A 22,154-nucleotide genomic window follows, 5' to 3' on the forward strand; every position below is an offset into this window, starting at 1 on the left:
ACTATTCCCAAATTTATATTATATGCCATGAGTCTGTTTTTTAGTTTCTTTCATAGGTATAGCTTCAGTATACAATGAATACTGTGGTGAATGATATGCAGACAGTCTATGTTTTGGACATCTGCTCTGCCACTGCAGCAAATCAAGAAACATTAACTTGCTTTTCATGCAAACTTTATAGTGCCAGATTCTGTTTTAGATTTCATTGATCATTGCATTATTAACAGAGATTAAATTACACTTAACAAGGAAACAAAAGAAAAACTGTGCTGAAAGAGCCTCTATCACCTGAATTATTTCAAATTTTCCATATTTCCCATTTCTGAAAATTGCCTAGGATCACGTTGGCTGAGATCAGTTCTGTCATACTGACAAAGGCAATTGTTCTGGAAATGTATAGATGCCAATACAAACAGCACATAGTCATCAAAAACTGGAAACTGTGATAGAGTATATGTTTAGTTATATGACACTCTGTCATACAACTAGAACATTCAAAACAGTCTTGAAATTCTTGTTTGTTGAAATTATAAAATAAATTATGAAAATGTAATACATATAATAGCTTTAGCTATTTATTCTATTAAATCAAAATAACGAAGGTAAGAAGTTAGTTACCTAAAAATAAATAGTATCAAAAATAAATACCTTTAGTTGATCGTTATAAGAATCCATTTCTGACAGCTTAGATGCAGTTTCTTTTTCAAGAGCATCTAACTGTTCTTTAAGTCTTTGGCATAATTCTTGCTTTTCTAATGATTTTTTATGAAGTAAACTGACCCTTGAATCTGAAAAACAAACATCAGACAGTTTACATTTTGTAGAAGTTCATATGTTATTACCAGCATGCCATTTACTGTTTGTTCAAATTGATGTAACTAGACCAACACGAAGGATGTATACACATAATGTAGACGAGTACAAGAGAAAACAGTTGTTATTTCCACTTCCCAAATTATATGCTGGAAAGAGCATCAGAGGAAATGGTTATAAGCCTTGGTTCTCCATTCAAAAGGACTAGGACTTGAAGTGCAATTCTACTTTAGGAAAAATACTTCACCAATCTAATCCTCAGGCTTTTCATCTGTACAATGAGCATCACACCACATTAAATGAGGTGATGGATATAAAGCCATTGTATACTCTGGTCCACAGTTAATATTCAATTAATAGAAGCTATAGTTAAAGTAGCTTTCCATTTATTCTTAGTGCTCCCAAGAACAGGGAAATATTCACAGCAAAGATTTAATAAGTACTACTAACTGGATTATTTAGTAACATTATTTTAGGAGGTAAGAACAGAAGGTTTCATTTTATATTATCTTTTTTTACATATTCATGCAGGGATGAAGAAACCAGATGGAAATATATAATGCAGAATACATTACAATAAATTAAAATAGCAATATTATCTGTTTAAATGCCTATTTTTAACTTTATCATATTTTTAAAGTACAGAAATACAAAATTTAAATAAAATGAAACATAGAGTAAAAAATTAAAAGGCCTCCATCTCAACTGCAAGTTCATCCCTCTTTTAGGCATTTACATTTAGATGTATACATTTTCGACTTTTATTTCCATGGGTTTTAATAGAATCATATTGTCTACATTGCTGTGCAACTTGTTTTGAATTTAATAAGATATCTTATCAATCAGGACAAATAATCTAGTTCATCCTTTTAAATTGCTCCATGGTTGTCTACATTATGGCTACTGCATAATTTGTATTATTACCTTTCTGACTGGTATGAGTAGATGTGGGTCTGTACACACCGATCAACATCTACCCATTTCCACCTCCCTCTAACCCCTGGTAACCACTCTTCTATTCTCAGCTTCTGTATAGGAATTCAACTTTTTTAGATTTTATATGTAAGTGAGGTCATGCAGTATTTGTCTTTCTGTAACTGAGTTACTGCATTTAGCATAAGGGAGTGCAAATATCTCTTTGAGACAGTAATTTTGTTTCCTTTGAATATATATTCAGAAGTGAGACTGCTGTATCATACAAGAGTTTAATTTAGAAATCTTCATACTATTTTCCATAACAGCTATACCAATTTACATTCCTCCAACAGTGTACATGGGTTCCCTTGTCCCCACATGCTCACTACCACTCGTTATCGCTGATCTTTTTGATAACAGCCATCCTAACAGGTGTGAGGTGATATTATATTTCAGTGTGGTTTAGATATGCATTTCTCCAATGATTAATAATGTTGAGTACCTTAAGTACCTCTTTACCATTTTTAAGTCTTCTTTGGAGAAATGTCCACTCAGGTCCTTTGTCCATTTTGAAATTGGGTTTTTTGATATTTGGTATTGAGTTATATATATTCCTTGTATTTTGGATATAAACCACTTATCAGATATATGGCTCACAAGTATTTTCTCCCATTCCATAGACTGCCTTTTCATCTTGTTGTTTCCTTTACTGTGCAGGAGCTTTTTAGTTTGATGTAGTCCCACTTGTTTATTTTTGTTTCCTGAGCTTTTGGAGTAATATCCAAAAAATCATTGCCAAGGTCAATGTCAATAGCTTTTGTCTATGTTTTCTTCTAGGAGTTTTATGGTTTCATGTCTTATGTTTAATCCATTTTGAGCTGATTTTTGAGTATGGTATAAGACAAGAGTCCGATTTCATTCTTTTGCAGGTAGATATCCAGTTTTCCCAATACCATTTATCGAAGAGGCTATCCTTTTCCCATTGTGTCTTCTTGATGCCCTTGTCGAAAATTAGTTGACCATATATACTTGGGTTTATTTTCGGGCTATTCTATTTCATAAGTCCATATGTCTTATCACTGACAAAAAATTGTATATATATTGTACGCATGTTGTTTTGAAATATGTATACATTGTAAAATGGCTAAATTGGGCTGATTAACATATGCATAATTGAGCTGATTAACATAATGCATACATTAATTAGCTGGGCTCTCTATTCTATTCCATAAGTCTGTCTTTTGTACTCAACAATTAAAAAATGTATATATAGTATGCATGTTGTTCTGAAATATGCATACATTGTAAAATGGCTAAATTTAGCTAATTAACATATGCATTAACTCATACTTACCATTTTTGTGGTGAGAACACTTAAAATCTATTCTCTTAGCAACTTTCAAGAATACAACGCACTGTTATTAACTATAGTCACTAGGTTGTACAATAGATTTCTTGAACTTATTCCTCCTATCTAATTGAAATGTTGATTTCCTTTGAGCAAACTCCCAGTGATCCCCTCTTCTCCCACCAGCTCTGGTGGCCACCATTCTATTCTCTACTTTTACGGATAAATATACACATTCCACAAATAAAGGAAATCATATTGTATTTGTCTTTCTGTGCCTGGCTTATTTCGCTTAATGTAACATCCTACAGGTTCACCCATGTTGCCCCTGTCTTTATGCCAGTACCATACTGTTCTGATTACTATAGCTTCATAATATTTGCAAATAGGCAGTGTGATGCTTCCAACTTTTTCTTTCTCAAGACTGCTTTGGTTATTTGAAGTCTTCTGTGATTCCATATACGTTTTAAAATTGCTTTTTCTATTTCTGTGAAAGTGCTATTGGAATTCTGATAGGGATTGTGTTGAATCTGTATATTGCTTTGGGTAGTATGGATAATTTTAAAAATAATAATTCTTCCAATACATGAACATGGAGTATCTTTCCATTTATTTATGTCTTTTTCAATTTCTCCCATCAATGTTTTACAGTTTTCAGTTACAGATCTTTCCCCTCCTTGGTCAAATTTATTCCTAAGTATTTAATTATTTTTGATGCCGTCATAAATAACATTGTTTTCTTGGTCTCTTTTTTGAATATTTATTGGTGTAAAAAAATGCAACTGATTTTTGTATGCTGATTTTGTGTCCTACAACTTTACTCAATTCATTTATTAGTTCTAAGTTTTATAGACGTCTTCAGGGTTTTCAACATACAGGATCATGTCATCTGCAAACAGGGATAATTTTACTACTATTTTTATAATTTGAATGTCTTTTATTCCTTTTTCTTGTCTGAGTAGTCTTGCTAGTACTTCCAGTATCATGTTGAACAGAAGTGGTGAAAGTGCATATCCCCACCTCATACCAGATCTTAGATCAAGCTTATCCAACCGATAGGCCATGGACCGCATGCGGCCCAGGATGGCTTTCAATGGGGTCCAACACAAATTCATAAACTTTCTTAAAACATTATGAGATTTTTTTTTTAGCACTCATCAGCTATTATCGGTGTTAGTGGATTTTATGTGTGGCCCAAGATGATTCTTCTTCCAATGTGATCCAGGGAAGCCAAAAGATTGGACACCCCTGTCTTAGATGAAAAGTCTTGGCCGGGCGTGGTGGCTCAAGCCTGTAATCCCAGCACTTTGGGAGGCCGAGACGGGCGGATCACGAGGTCAGGAGATCGAGACCATCCTGGCTAACACGGTGAAACCCCGTCTCTACTAAAAAATATAAAAAACTAGCCGGGCGAGGTGGCGGGCGCCTGTAGTCCCAGCTACTCGGGAGGCTGAGGCAGGAGAATGGCATGAACCCGGGAGGCGGAGCTTGCAGTGAGCTGAGATCCGGCCACTGCACTCCAGCCTGGGCGACAGAGCGAAACTCCGTCTCAAAAAAAAAAGAAAAAAAAAAAAGAAAAGTCTTTAGTTTCCCCCCATTGATTATGACAGCTGTGAGCTTTTCATAAATGGCCTTTATTATGTTGAAGAAATTTCCTTCTATATCTGTTTTTTTGAGAGATTTTATCATGAAAGGATGTTAAACTTTGTCAAATACTCATTCTGTTATTTATTGAGATGATCATGTGGTTCACAGATTTTTGTCTTTCATTCTGTTAATGCATACTTTAAATTTTGACAGAAATTGCCAAACTACTATTCCAAAAAGCTGTATCAACTCACGACACCAACAATACCTGTTCCTGCAAACCCTCATCTATATTGGATATTATTAATCTTTTTTTCATTTTTGCTAATTGGCAAAAAAGAAACCTGATTGTTATTTCAATTTATATTTTCTTGATAACCAGTGAAGTCAAAGAAACATCTATTTATGTTTCCGGCCACAGTCTTGAATTGTTAGGTCTTATCCTTTGCCTATATTTTTCTATTGGGCTGTCGTAATTTTTGATTTGTAGAAGCTCTAAATTCTTGTATTACATGTACTTCAAATTTTTTAGTGTTTATGCTGTCTTTCATTACGACTTTTTCATTTTTATATCATCAAATCTGTAAATATTTTTCTTCATGACCCTATATATTGTTTAAAGAGACTTTCCTCATACCAAGATTATAAAATATTTTCCGGTTTTATAATAGTTTTTCTTGTTTTTATGTTTAGCCTGCTAGTTTATCTAGAATTTATTTCTGTACGTAGAGAGCAGTAAAGAGCTCCCCTGCAACTCTTTCAGATAATCCACTGTCTCCCAAATCACTTACTGAAAGTCCATCCTTTCCCCACTAATGTTAAGTGCCAACTTTATCTTATCCTAAGTTGCCATTCATGCATAGGTTTTTGTCTAGATTCTATTCAATTCCATTATTCTACTTTTCTATTTCCGATCAATAACAAACTATTTTAGGCACTCTAACTTTCATATCTTATGTTTTGATATCTAATAGGGTTAGTCTCCTCCCCCATCAAAGTTTTTCTTTTTCAAGTTTTGCCTAATCTTGTACAATTTATTTTCTAGATGAATTTGTCAGTTATCTTGCCAAGTTTCATTTAAAGAAACCCAAAAAGAACGGAATATATGAATTAGGAAAGAACTGACATAGTATTCATGTATAATATAATATTAAGCTAGTTCATTTAAGAACACAAAATGTCTCTAGTTACTCAGAAATCTTTATTTTTTTATTTTTATTTTTTGAGACAGAGTCTCACTCTACTGCCCAGGCTGAGAGTGCAGTGGCACCATCTCGGCCCACTGCAACCTCTGCCTCCCACGTTCAAGTGATTCTAATGCTTCAGACTTCTGAGTAGCTGAGACCACAGATGCGTGCCACCACCCCTGCTGATTTTTGCATTTTTAATAGTGATGGGGTTTCACCACGTTGGCCAGGCTGGTCTCAAACTCCTGGCTTCAAGTGGTCTGCCCACCTCAGCATCTTAAAGTGCTGGGATTACAGGCATGAGTTACAGTGCCCAACCTATTCAGGAATCTTTCATGTCTATCAGCAAAGTGTTATAGCCGTATATTTCTTCTTCTTCTTTTTTTTTTTGAGACGGAGTCTCGCGCCGTCACTAGGTTACAGTGCAGTGGCGTGACCTCAGCTCACTGCAACCTCCACCTCCCAAGTTCAAGTGATTCTCCTGCCTTAGCCTCCTGAGTAGCTGGGACTACAGGCGTGCACCACCACGCCCAGCTAATTTTTGTATTTTTTAGTAGAGACAGCGTATCACCATGTTGGCCAGGATGATCTCGATCTCTTGACCTCATGATCCTCCTGCCTTGGCCTCCCAAAGTGCTAGGATTGCAGGTGTGAGCCACTGCACCTGGCCCATATTTCTTCTTTATTCATAACAATGTATATCACTAATAATGCATATTTTAATACCAAATTTGATGATATATATGAACACTATGTTGGGTAACTGGAAGATAAGACAAAGAACATGGTAGTACAGTGGGCTTTACAGTCAGACATGAATTTGACTACTATGACTGCATCATCCTGGGTAACTACTTAATCTCTCTGAACCTCAGTTTTCCTGAGCTGCACAATGGGAATAATAACTACACCACAGGGTTATTGTAAAGATTAAAGGAAAGAATGCATCAAAACTGACTTACACAGCGCTTGGCACATGGCTGGTAATCTTAAATGGCAACTGTTATAGGGAGAAGAATCTAAGGGATACAGGGTACTTTTCAAATCCCAAACAAAAGCTTCCTATTTTAAATTGGACTATGGCTAAACAAATAAATAGGTAACAGCTGCACTGGATTACATTCCACAGAGAAAGGATAGCCCCATCACGTCCTCAATAAGAGATATTCTATATTTTATTCACAATTCAAATAGGAACAATGACAATAATAAAGATATATTTCTGCCACTCTGCAGATCAGGTGGGTTGGCTCGCCCTGTCTCTGGAATGTCTGTGTAAGGGTGAGGTGGGAGCTGATATACTTTGAACAGAAAAGAATCAAGTATAAGGAACACTGTCTGAGCAGGGACATGGACAGACCACCTCAGTGGAAGGCAGGAGACACAATAAAAATAGTTCACGAGAGTGAACTTTATTTCTGATACTTCTTCCACATGAAAGACCCTGCACTAGCCCAACAATCTCAGCTTCTTTCCTTCCTTTCACTAAATGGTGAGCTCAAGATCAGGACCTAGGAATGTACAGCCTAGACTCCTCCTAGCCCTCGCTCTCTAGAGACTTAACTGCCCACAGGAAACCTGCATTCTACTTTGTTCATGAATTCAGCGTTTTATAGGTGCAACTATACCACCCACAGATAAACCACGCTGCCTAAAATCAGCTTCATCAATAATGAGATAGTGATTTGGTCTCTCATTTGTCTTGTTCCTTTGCCTTATTTCTTAATTTGTTCAGAACTTGGGCAAAGAAGGGGATGCTATTTATTGAACTTCATAAACAGCCAAAAGTATAATAAAGAGACCTACAATGGAATAACTGACATGATAGAGACTCAATGAGTGACATTTAGGATACTTTAGTCAGTTGTAACACAACATCTGCAGATTTGCTTTTCTTTAAATAAACCTTGTTTCTGCTACACTTTTATTGGTATGGTATCCAATACAGAGAATTTTTTTCAGTTTTCTCATTGGGACCTGAGCAAAAACAAAAAAAGTCACAATCTCATAAATTATCCTGGAATGTTTAGTTCCACCGGTGTCAGAGGGCCAAGATGGTAAAATTCTTTGTATGAAGCACAGAGTTAGATAATACAAAGGGTCTGGGCAGGGCATACCATCCTGCTTAAGCCTATGACTGCTGCATGCTAACACCCTAGAATTCCAGGTGCAGCCCCACCGTAAAGCCTCCTCCTGAACAGGTCTTTAAAATCAGTGCAGGACTTTTCAAAATGCACATGTAGTCTTGTGTTAGAGCCAAATTTAGATCTTATAGTCTAATACTTTCTTTGATATTTCAATTATATAAATAAAAATATCAAGATATGAAGTCATACCACAATCATTACTATTTTATTTTTATCCACTTTTTATCACTGAAAATGCTCTAACATCTGGGATAATGTTTTTCACATTATTTTTAAACTTACAGGCAAAAAGTGTTATTTATAACAGAATACTTTTTTTAATTTTAAAAAAGTAACAATGTTACCGACATAGTCATTCAGAAAAGGATACAAGTAATCAGACAAACCTTAGAGACTTACCAGGTGTGTTACTGAACTGCATGTTTTTAATTCTTTCATTTAATAATTGCTTCTCAGGTACCAGATAAATAAGCTTATTCTGATACTCCTTATAAAAAGAAAAAATAGTACCGGATTAAAATGTTATAATATTGTCCAAGAGTTTTTTTGAAAACTTTAAAACAGGATTTACTCATCTTTGAAACTTACTTTAGAAATAATACATAGTTGTAAACTGCTTACAACTTACGAAGCAACTAGAATGAAATTATGCCAAGAAATACTTAAGCCAAAATCAATTTTGAGTGACTGGCTGAAATTAAAAGGCAGTAAAGAAAGTCTTTGTAAATGGCGTGTCTAGAAGCCTGCAATTTTCAGATTACTGATGAATGACAGTGGACCAGTGCCAGATGGTGTGTGTAAGCATGCCATGACACTCCAGGATGAATATGTGTATATCAAAGAGGGACTAAACGCCGGGTGCCAGGTGCGGTGGCTCACGCCTGTAATCTCAGCACTTTACGAGACCAAGGCAGGTGGATCACTTGAGGTCAGGAATTCAAGACCAGCCTGGTCAACACGGTGAAACCCCGTCTCCACTAAAAATACAAAAATTAGCCAGGTGGTGATGGGTGCCTGTAATCCCAGCTACTCAGAAGGCTAAGGCAGGAGAATTGCTTGAGGCTGGGAGGCAGAAGTTGCAGTGAGCTAAGATCATGCCACTGCACTCCAGCCTGGGTGATAGAGGAAAAAAAAAAAAAAAAAGAGGGACTAAAAACTAGGAAAGCAGGTTTAAATCAGGTAGAAAATGTTTTTGGCTTTTATCTCTCCTGAAACAAAGCAAAAAGACTTATTAATTGCCAGTTCATGCAGTAAGAGAAATTGGATAAGAGAACTCTAGAGATGCAGAAAGCTTCCCTAGCCCCATTCTGCAAACAGTAATTATTGAACCAGACCCTACTGCACAAGCAAAGAAGAGAATTACCAGGACCCCAAGGGACACATTCAAGTTCTCATCATAATTTTAAAAAGAATAACTTAAAAGTCAAAATTTCCTAAAATTAGTAGCAATAACCTTATTTTAATGTATGTTATGGTCTGAATGTTGGTATGTCCCCAACATTCATATGTTGGAACCTAACTCCCAATGCAGTACTATTAAGTAGGGCTTTAGGAGGCTCCACATTCATGAATGAGATGACTGTCCTTATAAAGGAAGTTGAAGGGACTGCCTTACCCTTTCTGCATGTGAAGATTCAGCAAGAAGGCACTAGTTTTAAAGGAGACAGCAAGCCCTCATCCCACACTGAATCTGCCAACACCTTGATCTTGGACTTCTCAGTCTCTAGAACTATAAGTAATAAATTTCTGTTGCTCATAAATTACCCAGTCTAAGGTCTTTTGTTATAGCAAAAGTAATGAATTAAGAATGCATAAACATTGTTAAAGAGTTAAAACTCAAAGTGGTAAATGTCCACTTATGTATATATATTAAGCAAAACTTAACCAGATGTGTAGCAGAGTTTTAGTTTTAGTAGGTCTATGGACTTCCTGATATTGTATACAGGATTGTGTGTATTTAGATCACAAGTCTATTAAAGACTCAGAGGTTATTGACCCCCAAAACAAAACTCTATTAGAAGAACTGTTTTGTTTTGTTTTGTTTTGAGATGGATTCTCGCTCTATCACCCATGCTGGAGTACAGTGGTGCGATCCTGGTTCACTGCAACCTCTGCCTCCTGGATTCAAGCAGTTCTCCTGCCTCTGTCTCCGGAGTAGCTGGGATTACAGGCATGCGCCACCACACCCAGCTAATTTTTTTGTATTTTTAGTAGAGATGGGATTTCACCCTGTTGACCAGGCTGGTCTCGAACTCCTGACCTCAGGGGATCCACCCGCCTCAGCCTCCCAAAGTGCTAGGATTAGTTCTTCATGCCCAGCCCAGAAGAACTATTAATTGTACATGTTTAAGAACAATTTAGCAGCGAAGGGCTTACCTGAAGTTCCTGTTGAAGTTGCTTGATTTCCATAATTTCCAAGTCACACTGCTTATCCAGAACTTCCAGCTCGGTCTTTTGAGTTTGCTTTTTGAGCCGGACATCCTGAAGTCTGCCTGAGATCTGCTGATGTTTGCCATTCTATAGGAAGATCATATAAATATATAGTAACATAAAATGCTAATAGATGTTTCTACAAGGAGAATAATATTTTTAGTTAAATTTTAAAACCTCAGTTACATTCATATTCATCCTGAAATAAATGCCTAAAACCAAGTGGAATGTGTTTCAGAGTTGTGTCTGTTAAGTTATTAGTGGGAAACATATTCTCAGAGTGCAAGAGCCCATATGTTAGTATGGGAAAGCAGAAACATAACACACTGAATTTTTTTCTGAATTCAGCATTAATTAGACAATATTAATTAACAATATTAATATCAGAGACACTCTCAAAGAATGATGAGGAGGAATAAATGTTTGCACGTGATGTTCAGCATTACCTTCTCTGAACTTCTATTTCTACCCTCAGTATTGCCATCTAATTTCCTCTAATGAAACAGTGCCCAGGAGGAACGTTTTGGCAACAGTTCTGTTCTATGCTAATATTCTTCTCCTTTTTTCCTCTTATTCTGCAAAGAAATCAAACCAAACAGCAGAGATTCTCAATAGGACCTAAGAAGAAGGGTGACATGGGGGGTTATGGGCTGAACTGTGTCCCCCAAAATTCATATGTTAAAGTCCCAAGCCTCAGTACCTCAGAATGTGACAATATTTGGAGAAACGGCCTTTAAAGAGGTGATTACGGTTAAACAAAGTCATACGGGTGGACCCTAATTCAGTCTAACTGGTGTCCTTATTAGAGGCGGAAATCTGAACACAAAAGGCATCAGAGATAAACACGCTCAGGGAAAAGACCCTATAAGGACACAACGAACGATGGCCACCTGCAAGCCACCAAAAGAGGCCTCACAAGAAACTAAGCTTATGGATACCTTGGTCTTAGATCTTAGGAGCTGTGAAAAAATTAATTTCTGTTGTTTAAGCCACCTAGCCTGCCGTATTTTGTTACAGCAGCCCTACCAAACTAATAGAGTGGAGTGAGGGGAAATGACATCCCTGGTTAAAAATCACTGATGAAAAGTTTTCCTGAAGACTATGTTTCCTATTTGAATACATACACTGAAAGGAATATGTGTATCTATGCTGGAGCCCACATTCTTATCCTCAACATGGGATACGTATAGGCTCTGGACCTTTCCAGACTCTGCACATTCACCTGTTACTGTGCTTCGTGTGATGCACCAATTCTTGAGGGAAAAACAATCAATCTTAAGGTCTCTTCCCATTATATATACTCAAGATGATACATACATATTAAAATAGTGCAAAGAAGTTAAAAGTTTTTTACAACTGTTTTGTAGTACTCTGGCATGATTAATACTTGTGGTATATATGTCTATCCATCTGAAGGCATAGAATATCTCTGACTAAAGATATTGTTTGTGATGATTTAAAAAGTAATTTTTAATGTAATTCAAGTCATCAACCAAATAAAATGTTATAATCACACAAGATCTAAATCTGGCTCTACTACATGACTAGGTATGCATTTTTGCAAAACCCTACTATATGATCAAGGTAGGCTCATGGGATTCTAGGGTTGTGGCAGAACAGTGCCAGATCTTTTATATCTTCTCACCACGCATTTCAAAGAAAGTCTTTTAACAACTTGACCCTCTAACACCTGATTTGTAAAAACTGCTTAGTGGCCAATATTAGCTAAGAACTACAATCCTGCAGAGCTGGAATTGTAAGAGATCATTTAGGTCAGCAGTTTCAAATCTGTTGTCTTTTTAATAGTAGAATCTTGTTTTTCCCAAGCAAATCTTGAGTGAAACACCAAGAAAAATAAAGCACATAAACTTCAAGTTTCTCTGTTGTGAAGTGTGGAAAGAGTTGGGGAGAGATCACTGTTCTGTTGCCCAAGCTTCCCCTCTCCTGCCTCTGCTTGGTCCTCCTCAGACCATCTTACAGAGACCAATCTGAAAACTGAAAATCACTCAACTAACACAACTCTTGATTTCATGCAAGGGAAAAGTGAGGCACAGAGAAAGGAAATGTCTTGCCTAGGAGTACACGGTTCATCAGTGTCTGAACTGACGCTACAACATAATTCTCAGCATTCTGAGTCATCATCCTTTTCTCAGTAAACCATATTGTACAGTCTGTTTATATGAAAATGTGACTATTTAATGACATTAAGACATAACTAATTCACAAGAGATTTTAAAACACAATTACATTTTTCTTTTCTTTTTTTTTTTTTTGAGATGGCATCTCACTCTGTCACCCAGGCTGGAGTGCAGTGGCGTGATCTTGGCTCACTGCAACCTCCACCTCCTGGGTTCAAGTGATTCTCCTGCCTCAGCCTCCCAAGTAGCTAGGATTACAGGCACCTGCAACCACCCACCATGGCTGGCTAACTTTTGTTTGTTTGTTTGAGACGGAGTCTCACTCTGTTGCCCAGGCTTGAGTGCAGTGGCGCGATCTCGGCTCACCACAGCCTCCACCTCTCCCAGGTTCCAGTGATCCTTCTGCCTCAGTGTCCCGAGCAGCTGGGAATACAGGTGCACACCACCACTCCTGGCTAATTTTTGTATTTTTAGTAGAGACGGGGTTTTACTATATTGATCAGGCTGGTCTCGAACTCCTGACCTTGTGATCTGCCCGCCTCAGTCTCCCAAAGTGTTGGGATTACAGTGAGCCATCACACCTGGCCCATGTCTGCCTGATTTTTTTGTATCTTTTTTTTTTTAGTAGAGATGGAGTTTCACCATGTTGACCAGGCTGGTTTCGAACTCCTGACCCCAGTTGATCCACCCGCCTTGGCCTCCCAAAGTGCTAGGATTACAGGTGTGAGCCACTGCGCCCGGCCCACAATTACATTTTTCAACAGGTAGCTCTGGCACCATTCAGATAGATTTCACTTAAACTTCAGCCATACCAGTGCTTCCAACTCAAGATGAAGACTCTTCTTTTTAGAGTTTAACCTGACAATTTCTTCTTGTTCTCTGTTCTTTTGATTGAGAAGCTCCTGTCGCCGAATTCTCTCCCATTCTAAGCGACGTTGTCGTTCAAGTTCCTGTTTTGCTGCCTGAAAAAAAAGGAATTAAACTTCATTTTTAAATAAAAAATTTTGCATGATTCAAAAACTGGGAAGACAACAGAAGTTAGGCAGAGTTTAGCACTTAGTGGCTATAGTGGCTAAGGGTAGCTAGGCAAATCTAGTTTTATTAATGGGTCTAAAGACTTCCAAAAAAGTGGATTCATCTATCATATTTTCTTTTTTTTTTTTTTTTTCCCCAGACAGCATCTCGCTCTGTCACCCAGGCTGAAGTGCAGTGGCACCACCTTGGCTCACTGCAACCTCCACCGCCTGGGCTCAAGCGATTCTCCTGCCTCAGCCCCCGAAGTAGCTGGGATTATAGGCACACGCCACCACGCCTGGCTAATTTTTGTACTTTTTGTAGAGACGGGGTTTCACCATGTTGCCCAGGTTGGAAGACCATCCTTTTGTTACAGTCATTTTTCTCTTAATAAGTTACAGAATGACTTTATAAATATAAATGTTAACAGGAATAATTTCCCCTCTATTCTGGTATCTGGGGGAAAAAATTCTATTTATATTATTTCAGTGCACAATAACTTTCTGTGATTCATCCCTGGCCCTTTAAAACACAGCCAGTCCTCCTAAGGACCCTTCTTTCCCAGCAACACTATCCCAAAGGCCTGTGTAAGCCCATCCTCTTGATTCCTCTCTAGAGAGACTTTCAATGCCCTACTCTCATCTTTCTGCCTCTCCAATTCCTTGGACTCTTAATCTGGATCTTAAACTTGCTTTAGTCTAATGACTTGCTCAGCTGGCTAACTAACCTTAGCTCCTCACTCAATTTAGCTCTGCAGTCAATCCTCCTTTCATTGAGATATCAGCTGCAGACGACGCTTTCTCTACCACTTACCAGTTCTGAAAACTCCTTATAAGCAAGAAGCCTCTTTCCCTCCTCAAGGGAAGGAACGATCAGATTTGTATAAGATAAGAATGAAATGATGCAGAGCAAAACGCAAAACAAAACTTCAAAAATAAGCATTTTTTAATCAAATGAAATATAGTCACTTACTAAATGTAATGATTTTCTTAAGAAATAAAAAACTTAAAAATAACCTCTCGTCTTTCTATCTCTTTTCTCCTTTCTTCCTCTCGTTGTCTCTCCAATTCCCGTTGCTTCTCCAAGCGTTTTTCTAGTTCAAGTTGTTTCTTCCATTCTTGTTCTTGTAATTCTCTCTGTTTTCGTTCCCACTCTTCCTTTTCTTTCTGGGCTTTACGTTCTGCCTCCCTCTGTTGCTGCTCCATCAAGGCTTGGCGTCGCTTCTCCAGCTCCATGTTCCCTCGCTCATAGTTGGCTTTCCGTTTGTCCTCAAAAGTAACTGAACAGGTATGCCATCAGCATCCGCACACATGAACAGCCTACAGAACCTATAATCTAGTTTCTACAATACTCATGCCTTGTGATCATTTGAGTGCTATTAGTATTTGAATACTTCCCCTAAGGATAATTTTAACTCAAATCTAAGTGGAAAAATATCTACTTTCTTCAAGGATATTCAATTTTAGAAAATCAAAGTTTTAAGTTTGAATCCATTCAAGACAGAAATAACTTTTATAAACTTGCCAATAAAAATACTTTTTTGGCCGGGCGTGGTGGCTGACACCTGTAATCCCAACACTTTGGGAGGCCAAGGCAGGCGATCACCTAAGGTCAGGAGTTCAAGACCAGCCTGGCCAACATGGTGAAACCCTGTCTCTACTAAAAATACCAAAAATTAGTCAGAAATAGTGGTGGGCACATGTAATCCCAGCTACTCAGGAGGCTGAGACTGGAGAATTGCTTGAACCCGAGAGGCAGAGGTTGCAGTGAACCGGGATTGCGCACTCCAGACTGGGTAACAAGAGAGAAACTCCGTCTCAGGAAAAAAAAAAAAACTTTTTCGACTTTTTTCTCTTCTTCAAGGACAATCAAAGCCGTGTGGTTATACATTTGTTTTGATGTCATTAGCCTCCTAATATATTAAAACAGCTATAAATGTACTATTTCAACCAATATTTAAATGTTTTTAAAGGTAAAGATTTCGTTACAAAGTTTGCTCTAATAACTCAGGCTAAAGTAGGAGAAATACTTTAACTGAGATGTCTATAATCCTGTCAAATACATATAATTGTCTCTTCTTCATACTCTTTTCATTTTGACCATCTTAATTTTATCAATATCAAAATACATCCTATCAAAGTTTTTTCTCATATAGCACATAAAATATTAAAAATATAAAAATTCTAAATATTCAGTTACATTTAAAGGTAGACTTTAAAAGAAATCAGTATAAATATACAACTTTGACACTCAATGATACCTGGTAATTTCTTCTGAGGTTCCTCTTCTTGTATTTTCTGATAGGAAGGCAGAGTTCCATTAATGGAATCAATTTGCTTTCCTCCTCTAAAAAAATCAAACAACAAAATTAGCATCATGCAGTCTGGACATTTTCAGACTAGATTACATAGACTACCAGTGATTACAGCAATTTGATATTGGGAATACACTATTAAAGATATTTAAAACAGTTTGGTATGTCATTATAATATATAGCAGTATATGGATATTCAAGACAGAGAAATCTGGATTCAAATCATGGTTCAGCTAATTTTTGTTCTTGGGCAAATTTTTCTTTATCTCCTTAGTCATTAGCTTCCTTATGCATAACATGACGAAAACACACTCACTTTTTTTTTTTCTTCTTTTTTTTTGAGGCAGGGTCTTCCTCTGCTGCCCAGGCTAGAGTGCTGTGGCATAATCACAACTCACTGTAGCCTCTAACTCCTATGCTCTAGTGATCCTCCTGCCCCAGCTTCCAGAGTAGCTAGGACTACAGGAGCATCTGGCTAATTATTTTTATTTTTGTAGAGACGGGGTCTCACTATGTTGTCCATGCTGGTCCTGAACTCCTGGCCTCATGTGATCCTCCCACCTCAGCTCCCAAAGTGTTATGATTACAGGCATAAGCTGCAATGCCTGGCCCACACCTACTTCTAACATGTACCCTTTTCCAGTATTACTCATTGAATACTAAAATAAATGGCAGTGCAAATATTTAACTGTCTTCTAAATCACATCTGCCAAGTTATTAAAACCAAAGCTCTCCACCTCCAGGCACACTCACCTGAAAGATGGAGGAACAAGCTCAGGAGGTAAAGTCAGTGGTAATGGCTGTCCAGCTTTGGCCATGTCAGTAAGGTGCATCGCAAGAATAAACTCTTCTGCTTTTAGCTGTCCATCACCATCAATGTCAGCCAGAGTCCTAAAGAAAATAAAATGTACAACTTAATAAAGCCTATTTGGAGTAAAATATTGCTTCAAAATTCAATTTTTTATTTTATTTTATTTTTTTGAGATGGAGTCTAGATCTGTCGCTCAAGCTGGAGTACAGTGGGGCAGTCTCGGCTTACTGCAAGCTCTGCCTTCCGGGTTCATGCCATTCTCCTGCCTCAGCCTCCCAAGTAGCTGCGACTACAGGTGCCCACCACCACGCCTGGCTAATTTTTTGTGTTTTTAGTAGAGACGGGGTTTCACTGTGTTAGCCAGGATGGTCTCGATCTCCTGACCTCTGATTCGCCTGCCTCAGCCTCCCAAAGTGCTGGGATTACAGGCGTGAGCCACCCGTGCCCAGCCAATTTTTTATTTTTAAAAGAAGGATAATGATGGTAAAACTGCTGGGTACACTTATTTTAGTGAAATGTAAATACATACATTTACATAACTCACTATTGAATGTACATATTTACATTCAATAGTGAGTTAATTTTCATCCTTGATTTTCATGATATAAAAGAGAGGGAAGAAACTTTGAAACAGAAAGAGACCTACCCCTTCTAAGAAAGTGGTTTGTCTTACTCCATGGTTAATTCACCCACCAAATCATATTTACCTATATTAAAAATGAGATACTCTCTGATTCTCCATAGAAGGGATTAGATCAAAGAAAACAACAGTTTTTCTTGTAAAATATAGTCATGAACTGCATAATGACATATCAGTCAACAATGGACTGCATTTATAATGGTGATCCCATAAGATTATAATGGAGTTGAAAAATTCCTATCACCTATGGACATTGTAGCTGTCACAATGCAATGCATTACCTATGTGTTTGTGATGATGCTAGTGTGAACAAACAAACTGCACTGCCAGCTGTAGAAAAGTACAGCATATACAATTATGTACAGAACATAACACTCAATAACAATAAACACCTATTAATATGCTACTGGATAATGTATTTACTATACTGTATTTTTTATTGTTATTTTAGAGTGTACTCCTTCTACTTACAGAAAAAAAAAGTTAACTGCAAGACAGCTTCAGGCGGGTCCATCAGGAGAAATTCCAGAAGGCATTGTTATCATAGGGGACAATGGGTCCATGTGTGTTATTGCCCCTGAACACCTTCCAGTGAGACAAGATGTGGAGGTACAAGACAGTGATACTGATGATCTTGACCCTCTGTAGGCCTAAGCAAATGGGTGTCTTTGTGTATCAGTTTTTAACAAAAGTTTAAAAACTAAAAATAAATTTTAAAAATAAAAAAGAGCTTTAAAGAATAGGATATAAATATCTTTCTGTACAATGTGTTTGTGTTTTAAGCTAAGTGTTATTACAAGAGTCAAAAGGTTTTAAAAAATTAAAAGGTTTATAAAATTAAAAAGTTATAGTATGCCAAGATTAATCCATTGTTGGGGAAAATATTTTTTGTAAATGTGGTGTAGCTTAAGGGTACAACAACATTCTGCACAATTACATTTGCCTCCAAGCTTAATACTAACTTTCAAATGGCTGCTTTTATAGAGCATCTCTGAGTCACAAACTTTTACAGAAACAGTATCTTTCTCATAATAGGGGAGAGACAGTTTAATTAATTAATGTATAGTTAAATTAATCAAATGTAATTAAGGGACAAACTTACCAAATAGTAGCTAGCTGAGTTTGAGAAAGATTTGACTGAAGAAGGGCATTTCTAGCTTGAAAACCTGATTAAGTGGGGAAAATCATAAAGGAATTCTTTAGTCTCTTTCAAGTTATGCACAACAAAATAGCTATATCTGTAAAATAACAATGCTACTAGGGTATCCTGGGAACTTTTAACATCAAAATGTTTTTACCATGTGCTAGGTGCTAAGCATTCAGTAGTAATCAAACACAGTCACTGCCCCAAGGAATTTCAAATCTAGAAATCAAGCGCTCTCCCCTGTCTTTTCACCAAGATAATACACACTAGTGGCTAACATGAAAGAACAAGACATCAGGCACACAGAGTATTAGAGGCCAAGATTGTGGGCCCTCTTGTACTCCCAGCAGGTGCAGCACTTCCCACTCCTAGGTGACTGAGCTGTGAGTAGCAGAAGAGTCAGGCGCCACTCTGGGTTCAGCCTGAGTCAAGGCCTGTCCAAAACAACTCTCACACAAGAGAGTACATCTGCCAACACTTCCTCAGCAACAGCTCCAACTACAAGAAAGCCAGCCAAATGCAGCTAGATTTATTGTCCCACTGGGCTTTCAACATAGGACTAGATAATCAAAGCAACCATGTATTACAATATGCAGCTAAATGTTTATGTTATATAACTTTTAAAGCATTTTCATTCTACTTTTTCAATCTGGACATTTAACATAAACCACATAAAAACACTGGAAATTAAACTCAGAGCCTCGCCCTACTAATTACTCCTCAGATTTCACTTAGGAAATCTGATTTGAGGAGGTCTTTGTGTTAAAAGGAAGATTCTTCTAAGTAAGAGAGATGGAAGGCTATTTCAAACCTGAAACAAAGGTTCAAAACTATTTCAGCTTTTGGACAAAAAAAAAAGATCCTTTTGGACTGAAAGAAGATCCCTTAGCATCAGGCAATAGAGCAAACAGAAGCGAGGAGGAGGAGGAATGTAAATGGTTAAAAATCATACTCATGGAGGGCTTTATATGTGTGAGGCAAAGTCTGAGTAATACAAAGGGCCATAGAGAGCCTGCAGAGTATCTTACTTACTAAGGAAAGCTCATTGGAACATGTACACTTTTAGTCGGCCAAGCCTCTGGATATCCTATATCCTCTGCTTAGAATGCCAGACCCTCCATTCTTTACTTTGTAGTCCATCCTCTAAGATCTGGCTCTAATGTCTTTTCCTCTGTGAAACATTCTCTCTTATATCCTTGGAATTAGTCACTTTCTCATCTACATTAATCACAGCACTTTCAAACAAGTAACTAACCCCTTGATTACATGAGCTATATACTATGGGCTCTTCAAAGGTATGAGCCATGTCTTCCTCCTCTCTGTATTCCTGTTTCTAAGAGAGTGCCCAGAAAGTATGTGATTCAGGAAACACTTACATCAATGACTTAAATAAATTTTTAAAAACTATGTTTGGGGGAGGAGAAGGAAAAAAAGGAAGAAAGAGACTACTGGACAGGCACGGTGGCTCATGTCTGTAATCCCAGAACTTTGGGAGACCAAGGCAGGCAGATCACCTGAGGTCGGGAGTTCGAGACCAGCCTGGCCAACATGGCGAAACTCCATCTCTACTAAAAAAAAATTAGCTGGGTATGGTGGCGTGTGCCTGTAGGAGGCAGGAGAATCGCTGGAACCCGGGAGGCAGAGGCTGCAGTGAGCCAAGATTGCACCACTGCACTCCAGCCTCGGTGACAGAGCAAGACTCTGTCTAAAAAAAAAAAAAAAAAAAATCACCAACTCCTACATTTATTGAAAAAAACAAACATATAAGTCCAGGTTAGCCTCATCCTCATATTCTTGGGGCTCATGCTCAGCTTAAGGACACCAGCAGCAACTATTCTTTTTATAGAAAACCTTGTCTTTACCCACAGATATACAGCTTTACCCTTGTAGGTCTCAGGATAATAACGACATTCTCTAAAAACACCACAACACACAACCTTCATACAATGTGGCATATACTAATGAAGTTATATTAGGATCATTTCCCCACAGTTGGCTTCCCATTCACTGCCCTTCATATCCCAATGCAAAATCACCTGTTTATACTGTTACATTTACAGTACTTATACAAGTGTACTACTCTTAAGTATGCTGCCTAATAAATTTTTTTTTTTTTTTTGAGACATAGTCTAGCTCTGTAACCCAGGCTGGAGTGCAGTGGCGTGATCTCAGCTCACTGCAACCTCTGCCTCCCAGGCACAAACAATTCTCCTGCCTCAGACTCCAGAGTAGCTGGGATTACAGGCGTCTACTACCATGCCTGGCTAAAATTTGTATTTTTAGTAGTGATGGGGTTTCACCATGTTGACCAGGCTGATCTCAAACTCCTGACCTCAAGTGATCCGCCCACCTAAGCCTCCCAAAATGTTGGAATTACAGGTGTGAGCCACTGCACTTGGCCTGCCTAACAAATTTTTACCTAGGTATGCACATACACACCGATATCAAGATGCAGAATGTTTCCAGCAACTCACAAGGTTTGCACATGGCCCCTTCCCCACACAGTAAACACATTATTCTGATTTCTATCACCATTAATTAGGTTTCCTGTTCTTCAGTTTCGTATAAATGGGTTAAATGGTATGGTCCTTTTGGGCTGCTTTCATTCAATACAATACCTATGAAAGTCATTCAAGTGGTTGCATGTATCAGCAGTTCATTTGGTTTTATTGCTTTATTCTGTTACGTAAATATACCGTCATTTATCTATTCTCCTGTTGATGAACATTTAGGTTGCAAACATTTTTGTACGCATCTTTTTCATCAACTTTCATTCAGCTGAAAACAAATAACTTCTTTTTATTAGAGAGATGGGATCTCACTAAGTTGCCCAGGCTGGACTCCTGGGCTCAAGCAGTCCTCCTGCCACAGCCTCCCAAGTAGCTGGGACTACAGGCACATGCCACTATGCCTAGCAAAGAGAACCTTTTTTTTTTGAGACAGAGTCTTGTTCTGTCGCCAGGCTGGAGTGCAGTGGCGCCATCTCGGCTCACTGCAACCTCCGCCTCCTGGGTTCAAGCAATTCTCCTGCCTCAGCCTCCAGAGTAGCTGGGACTACAGATGTGCGCCACCATGCCCAGCTAATTTTTGTCTTTTTAGCAGAGACAGGGTTTCACCATGTTGGCCAGGATGGTCTTGATCTCTTGAACTTCATGATCTGCCCGCCTCAGCCTCCCAAAGTGCTGAGATTACAGGTGTGAGCCACCGCACCTGGCCAAAATAAACTTTTTAAATGCAAAATGTAGGGTACAAAGAAGTTAATTTTTTCAAAGAATCGGAATTATGACTTTATATTAATCTCCAGTATGGTTCAATACCATATTTCACAGAATCTAAAATTCCACTGGCTATGAGACATACTATTATTTTATGCATAAGAAAGCACCGCTAATGAAACTATGATACAGTGCTAAGACATCACTAATTGTAACACACATCCTAATTTTAGAGACATTAAAATGTAAAAAAAAAGCGTGTCAAAAAAAGCATACCCTGTTTCATGCAATTTGATAAAATTACAGAAAATCTTAGTTATGTAATATGAAATACATGTAAAAATACAAAGTATATATATAAGCTAAGAAGTATAAGTCACCCATGAACCTACCACACATCTTAAGAACTAGATTATTACTAAATGCCTTGAATCTATCTGTGTTCCTTGAC

General features: G+C 37.8%; 1 protein-coding gene across 8 annotated transcripts in view; it reads right to left on the bottom strand.

Moving 5' to 3' along the window:
* Positions 1 to 22,154, bottom strand: part of ITSN2 (intersectin 2) — a 162,195-nt gene that overhangs the window by 88,637 nt on the left and 51,404 nt on the right. For all 8 annotated transcript variants that reach the window (XR_004428488.1, XM_033176418.1, XM_033176421.1 and 5 more), the window contains 8 exons: positions 18,447 to 18,510; positions 16,647 to 16,784; positions 15,840 to 15,925; positions 14,596 to 14,858; positions 13,378 to 13,527; positions 10,374 to 10,514; positions 8,397 to 8,484; positions 649 to 788 (listed from right to left, as the gene is read on the bottom strand). Coding sequence is in view for 7 of the 8 variants with exons in the window: in XM_033176418.1 (XP_033032309.1) it covers positions 649 to 788; positions 8,397 to 8,484; positions 10,374 to 10,514; positions 13,378 to 13,527; positions 14,596 to 14,858; positions 15,840 to 15,925; positions 16,647 to 16,784; positions 18,447 to 18,510 (1,070 nt within the window). In the remaining variant the exon portion in view is untranslated. The remainder of the gene's footprint in view (positions 1 to 648; positions 789 to 8,396; positions 8,485 to 10,373; positions 10,515 to 13,377; positions 13,528 to 14,595; positions 14,859 to 15,839; positions 15,926 to 16,646; positions 16,785 to 18,446; positions 18,511 to 22,154) is intronic.

The sequence above is a fragment of the Trachypithecus francoisi genome, unplaced genomic scaffold (assembly GCF_009764315.1).
Source record: "Trachypithecus francoisi isolate TF-2019V2 unplaced genomic scaffold, Tfra_2.0 Lachesis_group17, whole genome shotgun sequence".
Classification (NCBI taxonomy): Eukaryota; Metazoa; Chordata; class Mammalia; order Primates; family Cercopithecidae; genus Trachypithecus; species Trachypithecus francoisi.